At 46.5% G+C, this 23314-nt stretch overlaps 1 protein-coding gene across 7 annotated transcripts in view; it reads left to right on the forward strand.

Annotated features, from left to right (window-relative positions):
* FRMD4A (FERM domain containing 4A) overlaps positions 1–23314 on the forward strand; it is a 364661-nt gene that overhangs the window by 223570 nt on the left and 117777 nt on the right. For all 7 annotated transcript variants that reach the window (XM_027639749.1, XM_027639748.1, XM_027639750.1 and 4 more), the window contains one exon: positions 12038–12103. In XM_027639749.1, coding sequence (XP_027495550.1) covers positions 12038–12103 — 66 coding nt within the window. The remainder of the gene's footprint in view (positions 1–12037; positions 12104–23314) is intronic.

Raw genomic sequence — 23314 nt, forward strand, 5'->3', positions numbered from 1 at the left:
CTCTGAAGTCTGGGCTTCCTGGTATGCTTTGCATCCATGCTGGTATACATGCATCCATGCAGCCATTGAAGGTGTCACATGGGCTTGTGTTGCAGGAGATGGTAGGAATCAGTGGGAAAGAGACTTGTTCCTCACCAGGGAGAACTGGAGGGAAGCACCAAGTCTGCTTTGTCTTTCTGTTGTGCCATGGAAGCTGCTTTCTGAAATGCTCTGCGACTGCTGATGTCAATTTTGAGTGGAATCTGCAAATCTAAAAGTGCTGGGCTGTGTCCTCACTTTCTCAGTCCCCTCTCACAGGTACAGCTGGGTGTGTACATGTCAGAAGGCTGCTTCAAAATGGGTATTGAATCCTGGAAATTTAGGGCTCAGGGATATCAGATCCAACCACTGAGTTTGCAGACATTATATCAGGCTGTTCTCTCTTTGCTTCCCTTCCTTAGCTCTTCTGCATCAATTCTGCACAGTACTAAAGAGCTGCTGAGTTTATTTACGGAAAGGAGCATCCTTCCCTTGCTCCTAAAAGGCAGAGGCGCGTGGTAAAAAGACAGGCTTAAGTTGAGGTGTTTATTCCAGGTCCCTTTTGTGCAGAGGTTACAGATTGTCCATATTTATTATGTTGTGAGATGCCTTGATGCAGAGATGACCTGGTATTGCTGCACCGGTACCTGAAGCATTCTCAATACAGGTAATGCAAAATCCCAGCATTACTCAGGAGATGAATGGGGGTATAAAAGCACAGCATCCTGAAAGCAGTTTTCCCTGCTTGAGCCTTGAGTGGGGCTAGTCTGAGCTCTAGTCCTCATCAGACACGCAAGTGTTCAGCATCAGGAGCTGTGAGGACAGGAGAAGGTGGGTAGGAGCTCTTCTACCCCTCACCCATCTGGGTGTGCAGGCAGAGCCCACGGGAGAGGTCCCAGCCCTGCAGCCCCAGCTCAGCACTGGATGTGCTCGTGAGCGAAATGGGAGCAGAAAGGGTCAAGCTAGACTTTTGCAGGCAGGGTTGGTTTCTGAAAACACCTGCATCTCTGAGGATGAGTCAGCTGCTTGTCATTTGAATGTGCTCTGCATCTCACCCCATCCTTCCTGTGAAACCCAGTTGGGGGATGATGCCCACTCTGCACAGACCCCATCAGTTGCTGCCGCTCAAGCAGAACTGCTGGCAGCTGCCCAGCCTGGGCACTAGCCACAGCCCTGGCTCTCAACATCAAATGTATGTCAAACCCACTGATTATCAGTGGCTAGAAACAACCTGGTGACATATTTTTCCACTGGAAGCATATCAGGTTTTAGAGTGTTATTCGAAACAAGAAGAAAGAAAAATAAAAACCCAACACTTCAGTGTACATATTAACATTTTACGTTTTTTTTATTCGTATCTGGAATGGCTTTTGAAAGTGTGTTTTCTATTATGTGTTATATATAACACTGCTCAGTGCTACCTATTGACCCACTCTGTTACAGTATCTGAGTGATGCACTGCCCAATGCCTTGGCTCCATTGATCAGGTTCATCAGTGCTCACACCTCCCAATTCTTAGTGATACAATAGGTGCAAAACACTCAATGAGCACTAAAAGGACACTTTAAGCCATAAATCTTAATTTGTCCTTTAAAAATATTTCACATATACTATTGCTTCCACTGCCTTGGGTCACTTTGGTCATCTTCCTATGAACCCACATTGATTTCTTTTTCTCCAGCAAATCACACTTGTTTCAGTAGCAAATAAATCGTCCTGTTTTCCTCTATAACTAGTCCAAAGCTCCTGAGAATGTGTTCCCAGAAGACTTGGATGCTCTCATGTAATTACACCCTGTCTGCATGCACAAACAAGTGATATCTGGAACAGTTTGCTGAAAATATGCCATTTTTGAAGTGTGAAACTCTACAAAAATTAAATTTTTATGTGTGTTTACAAGGAATCTAAAAAGTCAGATGTAGGAGAGATTAACAGACATGCTAACATGTTTGGGAATAATAATAATAACAATAATCATCTATTGCTGTGTACTTTATTGCCACATGGTCATTATCATATGATGATTCATAGTGCTTGCTGTACAGTATTGTAGGGAATGAACCAAAAGGTGACCAGGAGTCCCCGCAGAGTTGATGTGACTTATACAAGGCTGCAAAGTCCCTCACTGGTAAAAGATTTCCCTGGTAGATAATTTAGATCCTTTCCCCTTAGATCGTGCTGTATCCTTTGTGCATAGCAAACGGGGTAAATACGGGGCTTTTACAGGGGAAGCGAGACCCTCCGAGGACATATCATGGTTTTCTTGACACATGGCTATGCTCAAAAGTCAATGAAACACCTGTCCCAGGACCACACTGCTTGTCCTTGCGCAGAGACTCCAGAGATCCTTTATCCTCTTTCCCTCTGGGCATCTAATTTTAGCTCTGCTGTTGATATTTATTTCTTCGGGCCGCATTAGGGACTGGCAACCCAAATGATGGATCACAGCTCTTGTACATAATGTGCAAACATGGGATGAAACTGCAGAACTTGCCATAAAGGGATTATTATCTAGAAAATAAGTTCACCCGGGGAGAAATAAAAAAGTTCACAAAATAAAACTGTTCTCAGTTTGGCTGCGCTAAGTTAGATCAGAAGAAGCTTATGTACAGGACAAGTTATTTTGGGTGTTAACTGGGAAGTTGGCAGCAAGGAAGATTGTCTACCTGCCATCTTATTAAAATAGGCATGAGAAGAACTATGTTTTGCAATGGCTTCTTCTGTGATAGTGGCTGTTTTTCAGTCTTTAGGTATTACTTTTGCATATGGATGAATAGCATATTATGAATTAATAGTTCCAATGTCTATAAGGTGGGATGAGGCCATGGGCTGCCCTTGCCACTCATCTTCCACTTCCCATGGGATGCAACTCTTTGGCTGTAATTGTTTCATATGAATCAAGTGGTTTCACCACACCTAAAGATGCCTGTTAGTGCTCAATGTGAACCGCTTGTCTTCTGCTCCATCAGGAGCGACGGAGAGACAAGCAGGACTGTGGCTCTCCTCTCTCACCAGGACTTGTCCTCAGCTCTGGGAAGGAGCTGATCCACCAGATCTATGAGGCTGTGCAGGAAAGTCTGTCAGCAGAGGATGGAAACCCCGTTCCCTGACTCATTTAAAACTCATCCACACAAAAGAGCTGCCAGCAGGGAAGAGCCTCAGGCTGGTGGGGGGAGGAGCAGCTGGGCCACTTCATTTGTAGGATTATTTATTTATTATTTATTCCCCACGCAACCCTTACCCATTGCTGAGTGCAGCCAGCTTGCTGCATGTGCAGAAAGGATGTAGGAGCAACATGGGCTTCCCAGGTAAAAGTGGAGGAGACAGCTACAGGATCCCAGTTAGAAGCAAGGTTTTAATAGCTTTGCCATGTTCTTGACCTAAAAATGCTGGCCTAAAGCAGGTGTCCATGTTCAACCACCTGCACAAACAATGGAGTTAAGGTTTATCAAGACGCGCTTCTGAGTGCTGAAAGGGTTGCAAATCTGTAAGGTCTAAGACATCTGTGGCCAGTGAATCCTCTAGACTAAAAATAGTAAATAATACTGAAAACTCTGTTACCTCCCTGTATTCAGCCTCAGATAGAGCTCAGAGGATGCTCTGAACAACCATATCAAAGCTCTAACACTCTCCGCTCCTGCCTTGTAAGTAGTGGGGATAATTCTTGGAAGCTGGTATACTTTTAAGCTGGAAAATGGTCTAATTTCTGGCCATGAAAGGGAATGGAAAGAGTTACAAGGGTGAAAGAGTCAAACATAGTGAAAAGTCTGCATTGGGAATGTACTTCTCCTCCTGCCTCGACATCAGAAGGCAGGGAGGGTGCAAGATGTTCTGCTTCCCTTTGTATTTAAAAAGATTTAGATCTGTATTATTTTTAAGAAAGAAAACAATACGTGACCCAAGCCAGCACAGCCTTCATTCTGGTGAGGAAGCTGGTCTGTCCAGGAAAGGACTTTCTTATCTCAGGATATAACTGAAATCAGGCCTCCGAGGCTGTCCGCACTCAGAGCAGTGATTTAGGCGTCTGCCGGGTAATACCCTGCTTGGCTTAAAATGTGGCGTTGGAATTAGATTTAATTCTGACTACATGGCTCAAGCACCAAGTGTTTTGAGGTTAAGATGTGGCATTCCCAGCTTTAAAGTTCGCCTGAGAGTTATTGCTTGATGTTGTAAATGGACTTAAGGACCGTAGGAGACGGTTTTTCATTTCAGCCCTGATACAGTAAGCCACTTAAACACTTGCTTATGTCACACTGAAATAAAAGGGATTTATGGGCACGGCTTTGTGCTTTGCTGAATCAGAGCATTTTTGCTGAGTGCTGTTTAGTGGAAACATGAGAAATAACCTGTGCAAATGTCCCTGGGTGATGCCGGAGCCTGAGCAAGGCTGGAAAGAGCTGTGCAGAGGAAGTGAGGAGCTCCTTGGGCAGGCCAGGAATTCTTTTGTCAGCTCTCAAGACAAAACAGGGAAGTCACCAGGTCACTCAGCCTGTAGCTCGCCTTAATTTTTATCCCATCGCTCCCTGTTGGCGTTCACACAATGGCTGGGTCGCTCCGTTTGTGGTCTGCTTCCGCCAGGGTGACACCGCGGCTGACACCGTCCCACCTCCTTTGTCGAGGAGGACCCTTGCTTTCTAATTAATGAAGCTGTTTTTGCCTCTCCTGGCAAATGGGTGTTTGCAGAAATGACTGCATCACTTGATGCGACCCCTCTCAAACACACATCCCTGTTCAGGTCCCCCATGCGACAGGTGACGTCAAGCTTCTCCTCAAGGAGGGCAGCACTCCCTTCCTGTAGGATAGGAGAGATTTTTAAGAGCTGTATCTGTAACCATGGTTTCAGCTATTTCATCTCCGTTCCCTAATCCATTGGTGAGGACATTAATTTTTCAAGGAGTGGGATAAAGAGGCTTGCAGTGAAAGCCAAAGGCCTCGCACGCGATGCATTCCTCTGGTCCTATCAAACATGTGTGAGAGATGCTGCATCATTGTCATTTATGGTTTCTGGCCTTTAAGTCCTGCTATGGACTGTGTATGTATTTCACAGAGCCTCAAAGCACTTCCATAACAAGGAAACCCATGTTGCATGGGAAGATGAAGTCTGGTTATACATCAGCCATTGGCTACTTCTCTTAGCATTGACATTATCCACATCTACAACATCTTTCCTGTGTCATCCTTCTCAACTTCAAAGCTCTATTTGCCACCAATATCTCTTGAAAGATAATGCACAAAAGGATGTTCCTGTTTCTTTGAATATGCAGCATCTTCGTTGTCTTACAGAAGTACTGCTTGAAGGTGGCAGATGGCTTAGAATATGGCTGGGACACCCTTTCCAGGGCAAAAAACCAACTGGCTTACAGCTAACCTCTCGCTCAAGAGCACCAAATAGCCTTTCCCATAAGAAATAATAGCATGAACAAACTTGAATGCAGAAGTGTTGTCCAATGGTTTTCTATGTACTGTAGTCAGAAACATTGGTGGTACTTCATATCCCATCCCTGGAAGTGTTCAAGGCCTGGGTGGATGGGGCTCTGAGCAACCAGATCTAGTGGGTGGTATCCCTACCTGTGGCAGGGGGGTTGGAAGTAGATGATCTTTAAGGTCCCTCCCAAGCTGTGATTCTATGATTCTATGATTTTGTATTGGCTTATTTCAGAAAGCTCAGTCCATGTCCTGTACTATGTCACTGACCTCAACAGACAGGACAAGCTATATAGCCCTCTGCTCCCTATGCTAGGAGTCTTGGGCCAAATTAAAATCACTTTTCTCCCTCTTGATAAAATAATAACAACCCAGACTTTCCACCATTGGTTTAGAAAAGACTCATGGAAATAAATAGTAGAAATGAGGATCATATTCAGAAACATCAGTTTCTCCTGACTGTCTCCCATTCTCAGAGGTTCGAGCCACTGAGGCTCAGGTGGAAGCCAGCCTGCCTGAACATGGCCCATTTTGGTGAAGGGGAAGAGTAGGGGAAGTGAGTGTGTGTGAGGGCTTTGGACCTGGACTGGAGCATGGCATGAGCAGTGCTGCAAACCACAGTGATGTGCTCACCAGCATAGGGCAGGGGGCAAGCCCCATGCCAGACAGAGAGCCAGATCTGCACCAGCAGTCATCTTGCTCCTCTTCATCAGGGATTGTTCCCACTGAGTCACAACTGAAGGACTGGATCTAGTCACAGGAGAAGTGGTGTAGTCACCATCCCTGGAAGTGCTCAAAAACTAAGTAGATATGGCACTTTGCGATATGGTTTAGTGGCCATGGTGGTATTTAGTCAGTGGTTGGACTTGATCTTGGAGGTATTTTCCCACCTTGATGATCCTATGACCCCTCTATGGCTGCAAAAATGAGCAAGCCCCAAGAGCAGAGCCCAGCCAGTGCTGCTCCCCACTGAACTCAGAGTCAGCTGTGGCCATGTCCCCTCTCACAGGTGCCCACCAAGGGTCAGCCTTGTGACTCAGCTCTTCACACACCATCCCACAGCCATCCTCATCCCAATCACTGTCACTAATATTTATCAGGTGTTGATGCAGACCAGCAACTGGAGAGGATGCTCTGCACACACATGGCATAAAAAGAAAGACAGCCCATTCCTCCAGAGTCTTGAAGTATGAGTGTAGGACAGGAGATGGCAGATGGATGCAGACACATGAAGAGGCAGTGCTGGTCAGTGCAACAGGCAGCTGCTTGCCAGAGTGGCCCCAATTCAGCAAAGTGAAGTGCTACCACATGCAAAAAGCTGTGCAGACATCAAAAACACAGCACTTTTCCTCCCTCCCTCTCCTCTACAAACACAGGAGTTGCCAGAATGAGAAGGTGGTAAGAAGTGGTCAAGTGGGAGCAGGATGTTTAATCTAATAGTTTACTGTAATCAGCAGGCTGTCATCTCTCCCTATCGCCTTTCAGCGGGTCTGTCCAAACAGTGGGCAGAGTGACACAGATTTTTGTGGATTCGGCACAGTAATTGCCTCCCATACAGGCAGTGAGCATTTAGGAAAGGTTCTGCCTCCAATTATAATTTCTGATTTGAGTCAAGGAAGAACACGCCGTATTCCTCTTTATTCCTGCAGTCACCAGCTAATGAAACGTGCCACAGATATTTATAGAACTGCCATTGTAAATAGAATTTGCATCTGGTGCCTTTGAGTTATTTAGTGTGACAGCGCATTCACCAGGAGGGTTTTTTCGCTTTGAAAGGGAAAGGTTCCCTTTGGAGCCCTTTCCTCCCGTTGCCTTTGCTGTTTGTGTTGGGTGGAGCAGTTCTGTGGACAGTTGTGATAATTTAGTGACAAAGCGACAGGTGTGCAGGGATTAGCTGAGCATGGTGAAGGTTTTTGGGCTGTGTCACAGACAGTTTATACGATTCTCTGAGACAATGTTTGAGTTACAGTGAAGATGAATGGAGAGGAGACCAGTCGCCGGAGAAGTTCATGGCACAAAGCAAAACAACCGCCAGCCTGCCTTCCCTAGGAAACCCGTTGTGTAAATATTTGGGTAGGAGCCTCCAAAGGAGATTTAAAGTCTTGTGATAAAGGTAACTAAAACGTCCTTTCCTTGAGAAAAACAACTATGATTCAAAAGATCCCATGAGTAACCACAAGACAGATTTCCTTTCTGTAGCATCTCTACACTGTAGTGAACAAACACGTATGTCAGGACTTGTTGTCACTGATGGATCTTAAAACGTTTTGCAAAGGTCAGGATCAGTTTTCCCATCCTCACGGTGCCAAAGCCAAGGAGCAGAGAAAGAACGCATGCCCTGTGTATGATCAGCCCTCCTGCACAAAAATCCAGCACCTCAGCTGCACAAACACGTTGCTTCAAATTTTCACATGCCTTACAAGCAGTATTTGTGTTTGGATATTGAAGATATATTATCTGTAGTCTTTACACATTCATGTATAGAAATGACAGAGCTTTTTAAAAGCACTTGTACTCAGTTCTTCAAGCACTCTGGGGTCATGCTGCATGTGCAGGCACTAAAAGAAGTGGCAGATTTTCAGAAAAAAAATGTGACTTACTGAGCTGTTTTAGAAAAAAAATGTGTTCTGTATTTTGGTGCATAATTTCCATCTGAGTTTGTGTTAAGTCTGGCCCATGAGATGCATGTGGCCCATATTCACACCCAACGTGTGCAGCTCCCTGCCATATGGATGAACTGTTATCACACAGGAGTGTGTAACACACTCCCACCTCTTCAAATGTCTTGGAAATCTGAGGGATTGATGTGGATACAGCATCATGGCAGAGCTGTAGCCGAGCACGCAGAAGGCATAACCATGGAGCTCACCTAGGAATTGTGTCACCTCACTTGAAATGTCTGAAGGTTCTCTGTACTTAGAGCATCAAGAGCATATTGACTGTTAGGTTGAACTAGACATTTAACTAATTTCTTTCTGGAGTTAGGAAGGGGGGCTCTTGTCCCCCAGAAGGGAAGTGGAGGAGTGTGTTGGTACAGGAAATCTCACTCACTGAGCTCACAAGACTTGATCGGGAATTAACTCCCCTGCTTCCCTGCCACATCAAGTATCCATCTCTTCTGTCAATCATTGCTTCTTGTCCCTTTGCTGGGAATTTGCTTTTCCAAGGTGAAGGGAAAACCATGCCTCTGTGCCTCATGTCTCTCAGTTCTCCCTTTCCTTCTCTGGGTAAGAGTTATGGAAAAAGAGAACTTTAATTCACTCCTGTAGTCTTCTCCCATCCAAACTCTGGTGCTGCTCAGCTCATCTTGGTGACCTCCTACTCCCATCTATAGGTCTTTGGTGTTGATTTTCCTTCTCTAATTGCACAGGGAAGCAGAAGGGTTTCCCTGAGTTGTTGCCCAAGAGCCGGCCACAGCCTCGTCCATGGCAGTGCAGCAGATAGCACAGAGCAGCCAATTTGCACAGCATCAGAAGCAGCATCTTTCACCCAGACAGACTGTGCTAAATCAGTTCCTCCTCACTGTGCTTTGAAATGTTCCTGTTTCTTACTCTGACAAACTAGCAGAGTTTGTATTGATCTGGCAATGCAAAAAGGCACATAATGTGGGCTTCAGACACCTGGTGGCATAATAAAGCAGAAAGGAGGGAGAGCAGGACCATCATATTTTAGCTTATATTAAATAGGAAGCCTGTCTCTGCCTTCTTTTCTTTTCTCTTGGAAAGCACTATTTGTTTCCAAGGGAAATGAAAAGCCCCATGTCTGGGCATCCTGTTTGCAGAAGGAAATGCTGCAGCAGATCTCCAGCCTGTGGTACTGCTGAGCTTCAAGAGATGTTCATGAAATGCCATGCAATTAGTGAACCATCATGTGCTGCATTTCAGAGCTTTGCTTTATTCAGGTATTTATTCATGTTACCAGCTGTTTGCATTTGAGATTTCTTTAAGCAGTGAAAGCACTAAGGGGTTATGAAACTCTGGGTTAGAAAAGCGTGGAGAGCTAAAGAAGCTTCACACAGAAAGCAAGTGCTTTGCTGAAACACTAAAGCACAAAGTCATACATTTCAGAAAATTTTCCCTCTTTCACCTTCTTTTATTCTTATTTTGACTTTTTTATAACTGATGGAGCGTAACACACGAAAGCTAGACTGTGTTCCCATCCCTGCCACTGCCACTATAAACTCACTGCTTTATCTCTTGCCTTGGGTAAACTTATATTAAAACTGGAATATCAATGCATAGTCCCCATCTTGAGGATGCAGTGGATATGTGACAGTGAGAGGACAAGGGAGATGCCAAAGCAGAGCTCAGGCACTCAGAGTTTTATTTATCTGCTGGGAAAGCCCTTGCGGTTCTCTGCACCCAAGTGAACATGACCCACACAACTCTTGTTCCAAGCAGGAGAAACCATTGCAAAGCCCTTCTGTGAGCCTCTGGCATAGCTTCACAACTGAGTTGAAAGCTGTTTAGTAGCAAAAAAACTCACTCACCAAGCAGTACACCTTAGGAGAAGGCATATTTTCCATAACATTGCTTACCAGAGGAAACTCTCCTAAGACAATTTATTGCCATGGCTGTAACTGGCTGACATTTATGAGAAGCCTTGTTTTACAAGGCTTTCGTTTGGCTGCAGTACCAGGGCTCCAGTTATGCTGATGGAAAAAAGAGAAGGAAAGTGATGATTTTTAGCGTGCAGGATACTCAAAGGTGTGCTGATGTGAATAACAAAAGGGGGTAAAATCGGCATGCATTGCGTGGGATTGTGCATTCCAGGATTGTAAATTTGGGGTGAGTTGAAGGGAAAAGCTCATTTTGACTGGTTTTCTCATAATAAAACTCTGTATCTTGCATGGTCCACTTGAGGCTTAATACAGTTGTTGGAATCCTTGAATTTTTGCTTTGTGGAAGAGGCTGGGGCCAGGGTAAGACTTGCTCCAGTCTGGTCCCAGGAAAGCAGGAGGTGGACGTGAGACACACCTGGCAAGAGGGAGGACAGGAGCACACAGAAGAGCCTGATGGGCTCCTGTACCGAGCAGGGTGAGGGTGATGCTGCTGGAAATGGCCAAGGCTGCAGATCCCATGGCCATGCACTGCCTGGGCTCTTGAACAGGCAAAGTTGATGGTGGAGCATCCACCACTGCCTCTCGGATGACAGCACATCCAGCACCATCAAGCCACAGGAGCAGGTGACTTTTAACCTGCAGAACTGAAGCAGAGAGCTGAGCTGTCCTCAGTTAACCCCACAAGCCCATGTCTCCCCACTCTCTGGAAGGTGGCTTTGCATCAGGGGCTCAGCTCAGCTCGCACTGGTGGGAAGAGATGATGGATAAGGACAGGAATGCCCAGGACACCGGGGCGCTCATGTCCCCAGCAGCCTGCAGCCCCCCAGCCAGGCTTCCATGGACCCTCTGCTCCCTTCTGGTGATGCTTTCAGACTGCAAGTAATATCATTAAACTGATCTGAGGATCCATGCAAAGCACAGGAAGGTGCCTTGGCTGGAGGGTGGTGGGTCCCTGGGGGACTAAACTGAGCTGTGGGGCTGCACTGGGGCTGTGCTGCTGTGGGTCCAGGTGTGTGTGAGTGTCGTGGGGTGTGGACTGGGAGGGGGGGGTTGGGGGCTACCCGTGCTGCCTAAGTCACGCTCAGGAAGGGATTTACAATAGCCAAAGAGGCTTAAAGCAGTCCATATCCCATTAACAGATAGTGGGATTGTGCTTGTTCCTGTGCCTGAGGGGCTTTGTTGAACTGAGCCAGGTTCCATAACTCTGCAAAGCAAAGTTGCTCCCTGCTTACAGTGCTCTGTGCAAGAGGAGAGCTGGGAAAGGGCTTGGTGCACTGTAGAGGAGTTCCCTCAGACCACAGCTCATGTATTTCTTAGGACTCCAATTACTGGATCTCAGAAATTTCATACAAGTCTTGTATAAATAACAGTTTTATTGATATTATTTTGTTGACAGTGGTAATAAACTGTACTGGTATGGAAGCACCTTTGGACCAGTATGATGATATCACAAGTGGCTCCTGTGGTACATCTTAAATAGGACACCTCAAGTAGGACAAGCCCATTCTGGGATTCAGGACCGAAAAAGCAGCTGGTGCCATTCAAGGAAGCACCATCAGCACTTCCTAGGGAGGACCTTGTTTGTTCCACACTACCTGTGGCATGGATGGATCACTGCTGTTGAGGGGTTTGGGGAAACTTGTCTGGGTGTCTCCTCCACCAGCCAAGCCATCTGCAGAGCTGGAGGCTGCAGGATGAAATGCTGAGGCCCCTGCAAACTGTCCCCTGGCCCCACTGTACACATTGGAACAACCTCCTCCCGGCAGCTGCATCCGGGCAGGCGCCAGACGCTGCTCCGTGACAGCTACCGGGGTGGCTTTTCTTATTCTCCTTCCAGGCTTTTCTTTCCCCTGGTGCCAAAAGAAGGGAGATTAATTAAAAAAAAAAAAAAAAAGACAAAAAAAACCCCCAACAAACAACAACAAACCAAAAGCACTGCAGCGAGTGAAAGCCCCCAGCTGGTGCCGGGGAAGCGACCGCGTGCCGAGCTGGAATGCTGAGCGCCCTGACACACGTGCCTCTTCTCTCTTGCAGATGACGGAGGGTCGCAGATGCCAAGTGCACCTCCTTGACGACAGGAAGTTGGAGCTCCTTGTTCAGGTAGTAACCGCACGTTTCTTCATGTGATAGTTTGCTACAGCTGCGGGTTTTCGCCGGGGTGGGGAGAGAAAAGGGTTTTCAGCTGGTTTTCTCAGCAGCTTCACACTGTGATTGCCTGCAGAGCTCAGGGAAGCTCCGTTAGTGCTGTCTGGGAAGGACCTGCAGAGGCATATCTGTGGGAAGGACTAATTCAGGACATGTTTTGTTTTATTCTGTGCCAAAACTGTCCCAGACCCTGCCAGTGAGACAGAAAAGCAGCTCTGGTCATTTTTTACACTGTTACTATATCACTTTGCAATTTTTTTGAGGCACTGCTTAGCTTTGAGAAGTTTGTTGCATCAGGCAGGCATTGCTTGTGGGGTGTAAATCACGTGTCAAACACAAATATGCATTAAAATAAGTTGGTGCTCCATCTGCCTTATCTTTTAGTTCTGAAAAAAAAAAAAAGGAAAATTAGAAACAATGAGAGTCTAGTGGTGGTGGGTGTGTAAGGATGGGCTTATGGAAGCTGTATCATCCTGTACTTTCCTAACAATTTTGACTGCTGTCTCAGAGATCCTCAATGGGTTAATAACAAGAATTAGAAGAATGTCTTTCCTTTTACAAAGGCTTTGGGCCAGCCACAGGCAGTCCAAGCAGCAGGAAATGAAACTTCCCACAGCACCCGAATACCCCAGCTGCAGCTGATAAGCTGGGAGGGGGGGCAGGATCCTACCCAGCACCGGCAAACCTGAATGAGGATGGCTGATGGCGACTTGAATAGACGGAAGCACATTCAGCCTCGCTTTCTGGAAAGTTGCTTAAAAATACCATTGCAAAAATGTTAATGGGTAATGATTTTTAAGCACATCAAGGAGGTGAAATCCCTCAGCTCCCCGTGACATTCAGTGTTTTCAGAGAGTGTCTGGATAACCATGAGCCAGGCCAGACCTGGAATGAGAGCAGCTAAATCAGGATGACTAATTAAAACAAAGCACCATGCCAATAATCTCTGCAGGGTGAGCACCCCTGCACTGGGCTGCACCAGGTTTGCTGAAGCTTTGCAGCTGGCTGGGGGGAAGTTCAGTCACCTTCATCACCAGGACACAGCACTTGGCTTCTCATTTCATCTAAATGCCTTTTCTAATTTTTCTTAGTTCAATTAAAAATGAATGGGCTATTGGAGAATAGCTCTGCTAAAGCACTGCTCACTATATTAATAATCACAGCTTAAGAGAAACTGCAGGAAATCTATGTGAGCTGCCCTGGCCAACCTGATTGTTTGGGGTTTTATCAAGGATGCTAAAAAACCATAGGAAAATGACTTCCAAGGGGGCTGTTTTGGGAAGCTCTGTGTCCACTTCCAAGTGAGCAGAAGTGATATCACATGATTTTATGTTTTTTCAACCGTTTGATCACACCTTCAGTGGGAATTCCTTGTAATCAATACAGGAAGTGAATTGCTCTGTAAATCACACTAACTAGTTTGCAAGTGACCCGTGGTTGAATTTTATTCGTACAACAAATCATTTTGCTGTTTTTAAGTAATGTATAAATGGGGAAATCCAAGGAGGGGTGATGATGAAAAATTCATGCCCAGAAAAAGCAGTAACCTCTGTTGCATGCAGGTTGACCCAGATCTCTAAGTAACACCGTGCCCCCATATGTACAGGATTGTCCACTGAGGTATCTCAGATGCTTTTCTGGCTTAATGAGGGTTTTCAATGCTCCTAGGTAGCTTTTACTCAGGGCAAAATCAGTTTTGGGTGGAGCAGATGAAAAGAAAGTGGGTGTTTGGATTCAAGTGTGTCTCCAGTATCAATACTCTTTGCAGATGTGGGCACACTGCTTTGGTTTGCCTGCCTTAAAAGGTAAAGCCATCAGCACTGGGGTGGTCCCAGTGCTGGTCCACTGGGCCAGGAACAGGCTGATGTCACCCAGATGAGCAGCTCTTTGCCCCAGTGGATCCTCAATCGACAGGGCTCCCTCTAGGAGCAAGATGCACTTTGCTAGAGGCAATCTCACCAACTAACCTGGATTGTTTGTAACTCGTCATGAGATTTCAGATAAAAGTTGCTTTGTAATTTCTGAGCACCGTATTTTTATTGCTATTACCTTATCTTGTAGCTGAACTGAACAAGAAGCTGTAAATAAAGTGTTCATCCAAGCCCAAGCTTCTGGCTGTCACTGTATTTTTCTGTGGATATCTTGCCATGGGATGGTTTGCTGGTTTTTTGCCATGAAAGAGGTTCCTCCATAGCTTTGTTGGGTCTTAACATCTAGACCTGCACTGGCTTGAATTGCTCTGGAGTCAAGCTCTTAAATTCTTGTGTGAAATTTCCTCCTTCCCACCACCTCAGCCTTTCTCGGAAGCTTTTCCATAGCTAATTTCACACTCCTATGGCAAGTTTAGGGGAGACCACTGGGAATCAGTAGAACTGATTTCTTTACCACAGGTGAGATCTAAATAGCAGGCTCACTTGGACCTGGCTTTACACAGCCTTGCAGTGCTTGTGTGTGTGCTCTGCTTAGAGAAGTGTTCAGGGATTTTGTTCCTATGTTTTCATAGAATGGTTTGGGTTGGGAGGGATCTTAAAAACCATCTAGTTCCAACCCCACAGCCATGGGCAGGGACACCTTCCACTAGAATTGATTGTTCAGAGCTCCATCCAACCTGGCCTCGAATATGGGGCATCCATAACTTCTCCTGGTAACCTGTTCCCGTGCCTCACTACCCTCTGAATAAAGAATTTATTCCTAACATATAATCTAAATCTCTCCTTTTTTAGTTTAAAACCATTCCTCCTTGTCCCATCGCTGTCTGCCCATGTAAAAAGTCATTCTCTCTCTTGTTAAAAAGACCTCTTTAAGTACTGGAAGGCTGCAATGGGGTCTTCCCTGGAGCCTTCTCCTCCAGGCTGAACAACCTCAGCTCTCTCCACCTGTCTTTGTAGGAGAGGTGCTCCAGCTCTCTAATCATCTTTGTGGTCCTTCCTTTTGATGTTGAAAAACTAGCAGAAGAACCTGGGTCTGATCGAAGGAGGGACCTGGGTACAGCTCCCTCGAACAGATGCAGAAGGGCTCCTGGAGCATCTTGAAACAGCTTCGGCCAGTGACTCTGGGGAGCTGAAATTATTTCCTCTCCTGCCTTGAGTGCTGCTAGGCAAAACCAGATGCATCTGGGAACGATCAGGGTGTTTGCAAAAAGCAGTGTATTAAGCAAATGTCCTCCCTTATTGTCTGTGAATTAGCCGTGATCAGACTCGGGGGGTTTAAGAATATGTTGTCTGAAACATATCAATTGGCGGGTAACAAGGACCATACCTCAGAATGCAGGAGGATGGAGACTGGTAATGGTGCTCCTACAGCTGTTCATAGGACTCAGTGCGACAGCTCTGCCAGGCCAGATTGAAACATTTTGACACCACAAGTTCTCTCCCAAAAGTACAAAAACCCCTCTGAAAGGCCACACAGCAATTAGTAGTGGGACCCCACCCCGCTGGCATATATGTCTTACTTGCATTACTACACCTCAAAAGTGAGATTTTGGCTCTTAAGCAGTATTTATAACCCCTTCTATGAGTGCTGGCTTGCTTCGGTGTTGGCATGTAACACAAGGGCTTGGGGTTACCACCATCAGGAAAGCAATTCTGGGTTTAGTCGATCAAAGGGTCTTGACTACAGTCTTTTCCTCCCAAGTTGAGCAGCTGCAGAGTGGTGCAGCAGCAACAGCTAAGGAAAAGCAGAAACAGAGGCTTTGAGGATAAAAGAAAACCCTCCCCAATGTGTTTTGTCAGATAAATGCTGAAATTTAGAAGGGCTAATCATAAACGGAGACGGAGGAGGATCATATGGAAATCTCTTCCTGAGGGTCTGAAACTCAAAGTCTGTTTGACTTGGGATTAGGCAGAAGAGTTGCATTTGGTGTGTGTTTCATTTGATAAATGCCTGTTGATGATCTGGGTTTTGTGGCAAGTTTACACAGCTTTTTTTTTTGACAGTTTTTTCTTTCTGTGCAGGAGCAGAATGTGGCTCCTTGGATCTTACAATCTGGGGTTTTTTTCCTCTTTCTGTTTGATGCATGTTTAGTTTCTAACACAGTTCTTTTTTTTTTTTTTAAAGTGTTTGGCTTTATCCAGCTAATCCTTTTCAGCGAGCGAGTCCCTTTTCTTCCTTCTGGAAAATGGATTTCCTCCATTCCCGACTTGCAGCCTCCCTATCTGTTATATTATTTCCCAGTGACCGTGTATCATTTGTCTGCTGCACATGAAAGGTTTGTGTTGCTTTATTTAAAGACTTTTGCGTAATTGGCAATTCATTCCTTTTCATGTGGGTTTTATAAACATGGCTTTTTTTCTGGGATGGCTGAATCAGGCAGCCTGCCTTGATCCGGCTCCTGTGCCGGCTGCCGGTGCCTGTTATCTGACAGCAGCCCCGGCAACTGTCATCCAAAAGTGCTAAGCCTCCTAATTCTTTCTCTCTGGAGGAGTTATTGCAGAAATGGAGCTCATTTGAGTCTCGTAGCAGAGCCATCTGTGGGGTCTGAAGGCTCTGAAATTTGATGGTAGGAAATAACTGGGCAATTTGTTTCTAACCTTCTCCCCAAGAAGCACTGAGCCCGATTTGAAAGAACTATGGAGAGACGAGGAGGTCAGCACAACCCATACGTATTTTGGTCATTAACCCACCTATATGTCCATGTTGACACTTCTTGAGTAACTTTTCTTGCAGCATTTCTATCTCTCAGATGTGATGCAAGTGCATCCAGAGACATCTTAACAGTGATACATGTAGACCCACAGCCAAAATTAATGGGATACACAGAACATCCCTTTCTGACCTTTTTGCCTTGTGCAAAACCAGCTGCTTTGAGAGGGTCAGGAGTCTTTCAGGAGCCCATGATTTGCTTCCAGTGTGCCCGCTGTGCTTCAGCATTTCATCCCCCGGAGCCACCTCCAAGCCAGACTGGGAGACACTGGAGCCGTGAGCCAGCACTGGACTGGCGAAATGCCTCGTGGGCTGCTGACTCACTGCCACATGGATGGCTGTCACCAGCGTGGCTGTCCCAGTGGAGAAGCTCAGTTCAGAGCACAGTGATGTTCCTCGCTTCTCTGGGCTCAGCCTCACTGGCACTTGGCTGAGGCACGCTGTCCTGGGGAAGTAATGGCATCTTTTGAGACCAATAACTCCACTAATTATGGTTAGAAGGAGAAATAAAATGTTCCACTCTCCTCCCAAGAATCTGTTAGAGTTTTTGTAATATTTTCAGTACTGCTTTTGATCAGAAAATTGCAGTCAATGGGGTTTTACCTTTGTTTTCTTGCTGCCTCATTTCTGTATGCCAGTCAGCAGGGTGATTACCTGGGCTGGCACAGTGGAAAAACTGCAAAGGCTCCCCTTTAGGGATGAGGATGGTACCTGCCTGCCATCAGGAGAAACTGTCTAACTTTGGATACAGGTTTTGCATGAGGACAACAGCAATATATCCCATCCTCAGAGTAGGATAAACAAGCCCCAAGGATAGCCTCAATCTCCCCTGGGAAACAGCACAAATTGCAGAATGGGGTCCAGCCCTGCTCCCCTGACAAAACTGGGGATCCTTTTGAAAACATCAGCTCCAGGGCTGATGCAGAAATGCAGCCGTGCGGCCCTGACCGTAAATGGAGATATTTGGGTGCCAGTAGCTGTCCTTGCCATGCTGGAGAGACAGCTCAGTTCCCTGCAGAGCTTGCAGGCTCTGCTCCAAAGGCATTTTTAACCATCACTGTGGAAGTCACGACAGTCAGCACTGGGCTGGGAGTGAGAAGGCAGGAGCAAGGAAGGGGGTGAGTACTGCCCTGCCAGCCCCATTGCCCTCCCCTACACACTTACAGGAGCAGCATGGTAAATATATTGTTGGGGTTGCCTATAGAGCATGTTCTGTAGGGCATGGAGAGCTGGGGTGGGCTGCTGCTGATGCCTTTAGTGAGTGTACAAGGAATGATCCCTGCACCCCCTCTTCCCACCCACCCTCCCCATACCTGCAGTGAAGCAGCTGAAAAATGTCCCTTCCACTTTATACAAGGGCTCAGCATTGATTCAGCTACTGTCTTCTGAGGGGATTTGGAGGTTGTGAGTTGGTGTGTTTCTCCTCTCCGAAAAAAAACAAAACAACAAACGTGTAGAGCAGACAAATAACTGGAGACCAGGCTGAACTCAAGTGGAGTTTTCTACCAGGAATCTGGCAGGATCTAGGCTGTTGTGTTGAGAAAATGTGCAAACATTGGATTTGGATCATAATTTAAAATGGGTTCGAGTTGAAGGGGTGCTCAGATCCGACTTCTGGAAAGGAGGCTTTCTTTTCCCAAACCGTGATGTTAGGACTCTAGTTTCTTCCAGAAACAAATCTTGATTTACTACAAGAGTGAGACTGCAGTCCAAATCAGCAGTGTTCGCAAAATTGCTAAGATGTTTTAAAATCTTTGCCATTAAAAATTATTGAGGTCCAAAGCTTTGAGTCAACTCAGAAGCCATAGAAGAATCCTATCAAGCAGTATCTGAGGTGGGATTTATGTTACCAGAACAAACCACACAACTGCCCCTTCACAGCCTGTGGCTCATGGAAGGTGAACAGTGTAAAGCCATCTCTCTCCTGGCCTATCCTGGCCTTTCACTGCCTCACAGGTCCCTGTTCGAGACTTTTGATCATTTTGAGCATGGCTGCAGATGCTGCAAATTTATGGGTGGGCTCGGTCACCATGGAATGGGAAGGGGTGGAGGAGAGATGGCACTGCCAAAAGGGAGGTGGGAGCCCAGACTGGCCATTCATGTCTGTGCTCTCTCTGAGCAACATGTGAACTATGAGTTAAGAGCTTTTCTAATGAAAAATTGTCTCTTTACCCAAAAAATATGTTTAGCATTGCTCCAAGAAGAATGTGGTGCTGGGAGCATGGTGCTGGGAGTGTTGCTGGCTTTCCCAGTCAGCACACCTCCAGAAGACCCAGTTGCTGTGCAATACCTCTGTGTAATTGCTGTGCAATGCTGTCTTTGACTGGATAAATGGATAAGTGCAAAATGAGCCAGGAGAGCCAGGTCTGCTCCCAAACCCATCCTTTCAGCCTGCAAGGTGTACCTCTGTTGAGCTGCTCTGCCACTCTGATTCCCTCAAAAAACATCCAACACCACTATCCATGGCCTACAGAACTTCTGGTGTCAGAACAGAGGTCTGTTGCTTCAGGGGCTCAGTTCTCAGCTTAGGCTCCAGTGAAGCCAGAAGTCCACAGAAGTCAAACCTGGAGGGGAGAGTGTTTGCTGAGAAATGGAAGTGGAAGAGCACAGGGGCAGAAGAGAAAGAAATTTGATGTGCAGAGGAGAGGGGGGTGAACAGTTCAGCTTAAGAGCCAGAGGGATCTGAGGCAGGCTGAAGGTGGCAAAGAAGGTCATCTCAAGGGCACCTTGATTATGAGGGCAAAACTGAAGAGATTTGGGACAGGAGGCAGAATGAGCATTTCAGAGGCAAATCCTGAGCCAGACTCAGAAATTAGGGGTGAAGAGCCTCTGCTGTGCACAGTGGCTTGGCTCCATTAGGGACAACAGAGCGGTGCTGGTACAAGATCAGCAGTTCCCAGGTGTGGTGGGTGTTCCAGGCTCCCCTGAGCCCACTGTGGGTGAGAATGGATACAGCCCCTGTGCTACAGGCAGCACTCAAGGGATGGACCTGCTGGAGGAAAACATGTCAGCAAGGAGAACATGCAGAGCAAGCTGTCAGGTCATGCTCATCGGTGAGGTTCATGGGGAGCAGGATTTGAAGAGGTCAAGTAGGGTGCACAGCTCCAGGCAGGGATCAGCAGCAAGCCAAATGGACAGGGAGCACCGAGAGCCTCCAAGAGGATCTGCCATGCAGCAAAGGTCAATCTGGTCAAGCAGCTCTAGAGGAAGAAAAGCTGCGTCTCAGAAAGGCAAGACTGGAAATTAATGAAACCCAGGGATAGCTCAGCCCATCCAGGTTTGTTCCTCAGCATAGGCATGGGAGGAGCACCAGCAGAAGCTGGGACAGGTGGAGGCAGGGGGCAATAACTGCTGGGAGCAAAGTGTCCCCTGAGAATGAGTTGGGTCAGGACTGACCTTGCCTATAGCAGAGGTATTTCTGTGTCTTGAGGAGGATAACTGGAGGGCAGGAGGCTTTTCTGGCACAGCAGTGCTGTACATTCCCCTCCTTCTCAGCTGCCTGATGGTTTCTGAACAAAGCTGAGAGCTTTTTTCCCCTTTTTGTGCCCTAAGACCCCTGTAAATGAACCCTGCATGTCCGTCAGGTGCCGCATTAGGAGCCTCAGGGAACAGACTCCACAGAAAGGTACTTACAACCTCATAAGGAAATGAACTGGGAATGGCAATCATTGTCCTCCACAGAGTGAAATGAGGGTGTGATTTCCAAGAGCCTGCGTAATCAATATCCCTATTATCAGTCTTCCAGAATAAATTGCATTTAAACTAATACAGGCTGGGGAGCTATCCATGAGCTATCAGGAGAGAGATAAGCTGAAGACACATGTTTATTCATACTGCATATGCTGAGAGCAGGATATTCTTTACAGCTGGCTAAATGGGGGTGAAGATATTCAGTAATTTTTTTTCAGTTCCTCTGCTAATATTTCTCAAATACCCTTAATTTTGAGCGCACCTGGAGCTTTTCAGACTTACTGAGGAGGATGGTTGGTGACAATTCCGGTAAAACATCTGGTGAAGGGAGAAAACTCTTTCCTTTCCAATGAGATAAATCCTAAAGTTTTGTAGAGAATCAGCAATCTAAATTGTCCTGATGACTTCCCACGACATACACATGGAATGGCACATCCAGCATCCAATGAGCACATTACAGAGAAAATGTCTCAGTCACAATGACTTGGGAGAAATTCAAAAATTCACTATTGTTTCTGCCCAGCTCAGCTGCTCTGTGGCTTCAGTGGAGCTTTTGTTTGTGCCTGCACCAACCTGCCAGTGTCCAACAGTGGCTGTGAAATATGTCATTGTATCCCATGAGATGCTGCTCCAGACATGGACAGTCCCCTTGCCTTGTATTCCTCTCCCTGGGGCAACTGCAGGATCTGCTCAGCTGTGAGGCACCAAGCTCAGGAGTGGGAATAAATTAGGTTTAGCAGTAGGACAATGAGGCTGAAATGCATAGAGCTCCTTCTGCTCTCCACTGCTGCTCCTTCATGGTGGACTGACCCTCGTGTTGGTGCCAAATCCCATCCCTCACCTCCAGCCCTGGCTTACCTGATGTGTTCCATGGCAGGCAGTGGTGAGATTCATCTCATTTCATTTAAGGCATGTACAGCATGGGTGTCTGTGCCCAAGCCACACTTTTAGAGGTGGTGGTGGGAGGAGGGCACTTGTAGGGCACAGCTGAGCTCACCCTAAAATAAGTCATGCCCCTTTCTCTCCTCAGCTGCAAAAGGACTCTCTGCAATCAGCTCTCACATAGGTATTCAAGCTGTGCGTGGTTGTGTGTGGTCAGATCAGTCCTGTTTTGGCTCCAACTCCTGCTTTTACGTCCTCCAGGCTGGCCAAGAAACCCAAATAGTAAATTCAGGTGAAAAAGTGCTAAAAGTGGCACAGACAGAAGCTGCCTCCTGGAAGGCAGTGGAAATAGAAATTTATTTTTTTTTATAGAGCATGGTCTGAGCAAGCAATTCTGAAAGATAATAACGTATGTACCAGATGATTCCAGGAGTTATTGAGCAGTCCAGAGGAGTGTGGCTCAGAAGAAATGATGAGCGAGGTAGCAGATTTGCTTTCAAGCGAAGGTAAAAAATGTGCATTTCCAGTGGGAGCCAGCGTTTCAGGATGGAACATTTCCCCTTATTGTTGCCATCAGACTGTGCAGTACAAATACGAGGTTGATAGTGAACGAGTGATGCCAGGCTTGATTGTCTAAGCTGCGTTGCTCAGCTTATGGAAAATTGTTTTCTATTCCCTTTCCTTTTCAGCCTCAGTGAATGCAGCTTAGACAAAAGATCTCAACTTGTAACCAAAAGGCAATTCCTTCAGCACGGCACAGTGAGATCTTTGGCCATGAGTGAGTCTCCTGGACTCAGGGGCATTGCATGTAATGAGCATTAAAGGGTCTTAAACTGTTACTGTCTCACTGGGAAATTATTTCCTTTCCCTCTCCTTTGCTGCAGGTAATCCAAAGCAGCAGCTGGCCGTGGCTGTGTGGTGTGAGGTGGGAAGGATTTACCTGCAGCGATGGATTCAGGCCATTTAGTTTAGAGCAGCCCGTGTGTGCTCACACAGACACGGGTTTGAGTGTCACACTTGGCCATGGCACAGAGCAAAGCAGAAAGAAGCTGGGTCCAGCACCATGGTCCTGCCAGCAAAAGCTGCTGGGGCTATTTCACCCCACCTGTGGTACACGAGGGAAAGGACACACCTGCAACCACACAGAGGGGGCAGGAGGCTCAGAATGGGCAGCACAGGCATGTGAGGAGACCATGCTACCCTTCCTGAGGGAGACCTGCATGCTTCTCAGCCCTGCTTACTCCTCCTCTCTACTGTCCCCATCCTGTCCCTCTGCTTTTGTCCAGGAGTGGTTTTTTAGGCTCAGCCTCTTTGGAAATTATGCAAAATGCCACCTCCAAGTGATATAGCAAACCTCCATCCCCCAACATTTGCCATATTTCCAGTGTGTGGCTCATTGGTCCTTTCTGCCTTTATTTCGGGGAAGTGCCTACTCATGAGAAAGCTCTGGGCTATCTGATGTCAAAATGGATTTGTTTCTCATTTTGGTGGATTATTTCCCCGAGTTCCCCTCCTCCCCCAGGACTGCCCTAGTTTGCTGATGGCAGCATGGCCATGAGTTGGGTGCCCGGAGAAGGAGTGAGGCAGTCACAGCATCGGCTGCAAGCACAGAAAGGCTGCCTGTGGCAGCCGTGATACTGGATGTCCTCAGAAAAACCATCAGCTTTCCTAATTTTCAGGACAGAGGAGATGGCTCTTGGCTTATAATTGGGTCATGCTTTAAAAAAAAAACTTGCGTGACTTCATCAAAAGCAACAAGATTTGTGCTTGTTCTCCACTTACATTCCTGTCCCGACCTTTCCCGGAGAAGCAATCCTTTTAGATGAAAGGTTGTTAATACAGATAGGATGTCTTTTACTTTCCCATCTATCTGCACTCAGACAGGGTTCATTACCATTACATTTGAACGAAAACTTTTTTGTTATTATCTTTGCTGGGAAAGTGCCCATATTT

Source organism: Corapipo altera, unplaced genomic scaffold (assembly GCF_003945725.1).
Source record: "Corapipo altera isolate COAL_440 unplaced genomic scaffold, ASM394572v1 1b, whole genome shotgun sequence".
Classification (NCBI taxonomy): domain Eukaryota; kingdom Metazoa; phylum Chordata; class Aves; order Passeriformes; family Pipridae; genus Corapipo; species Corapipo altera.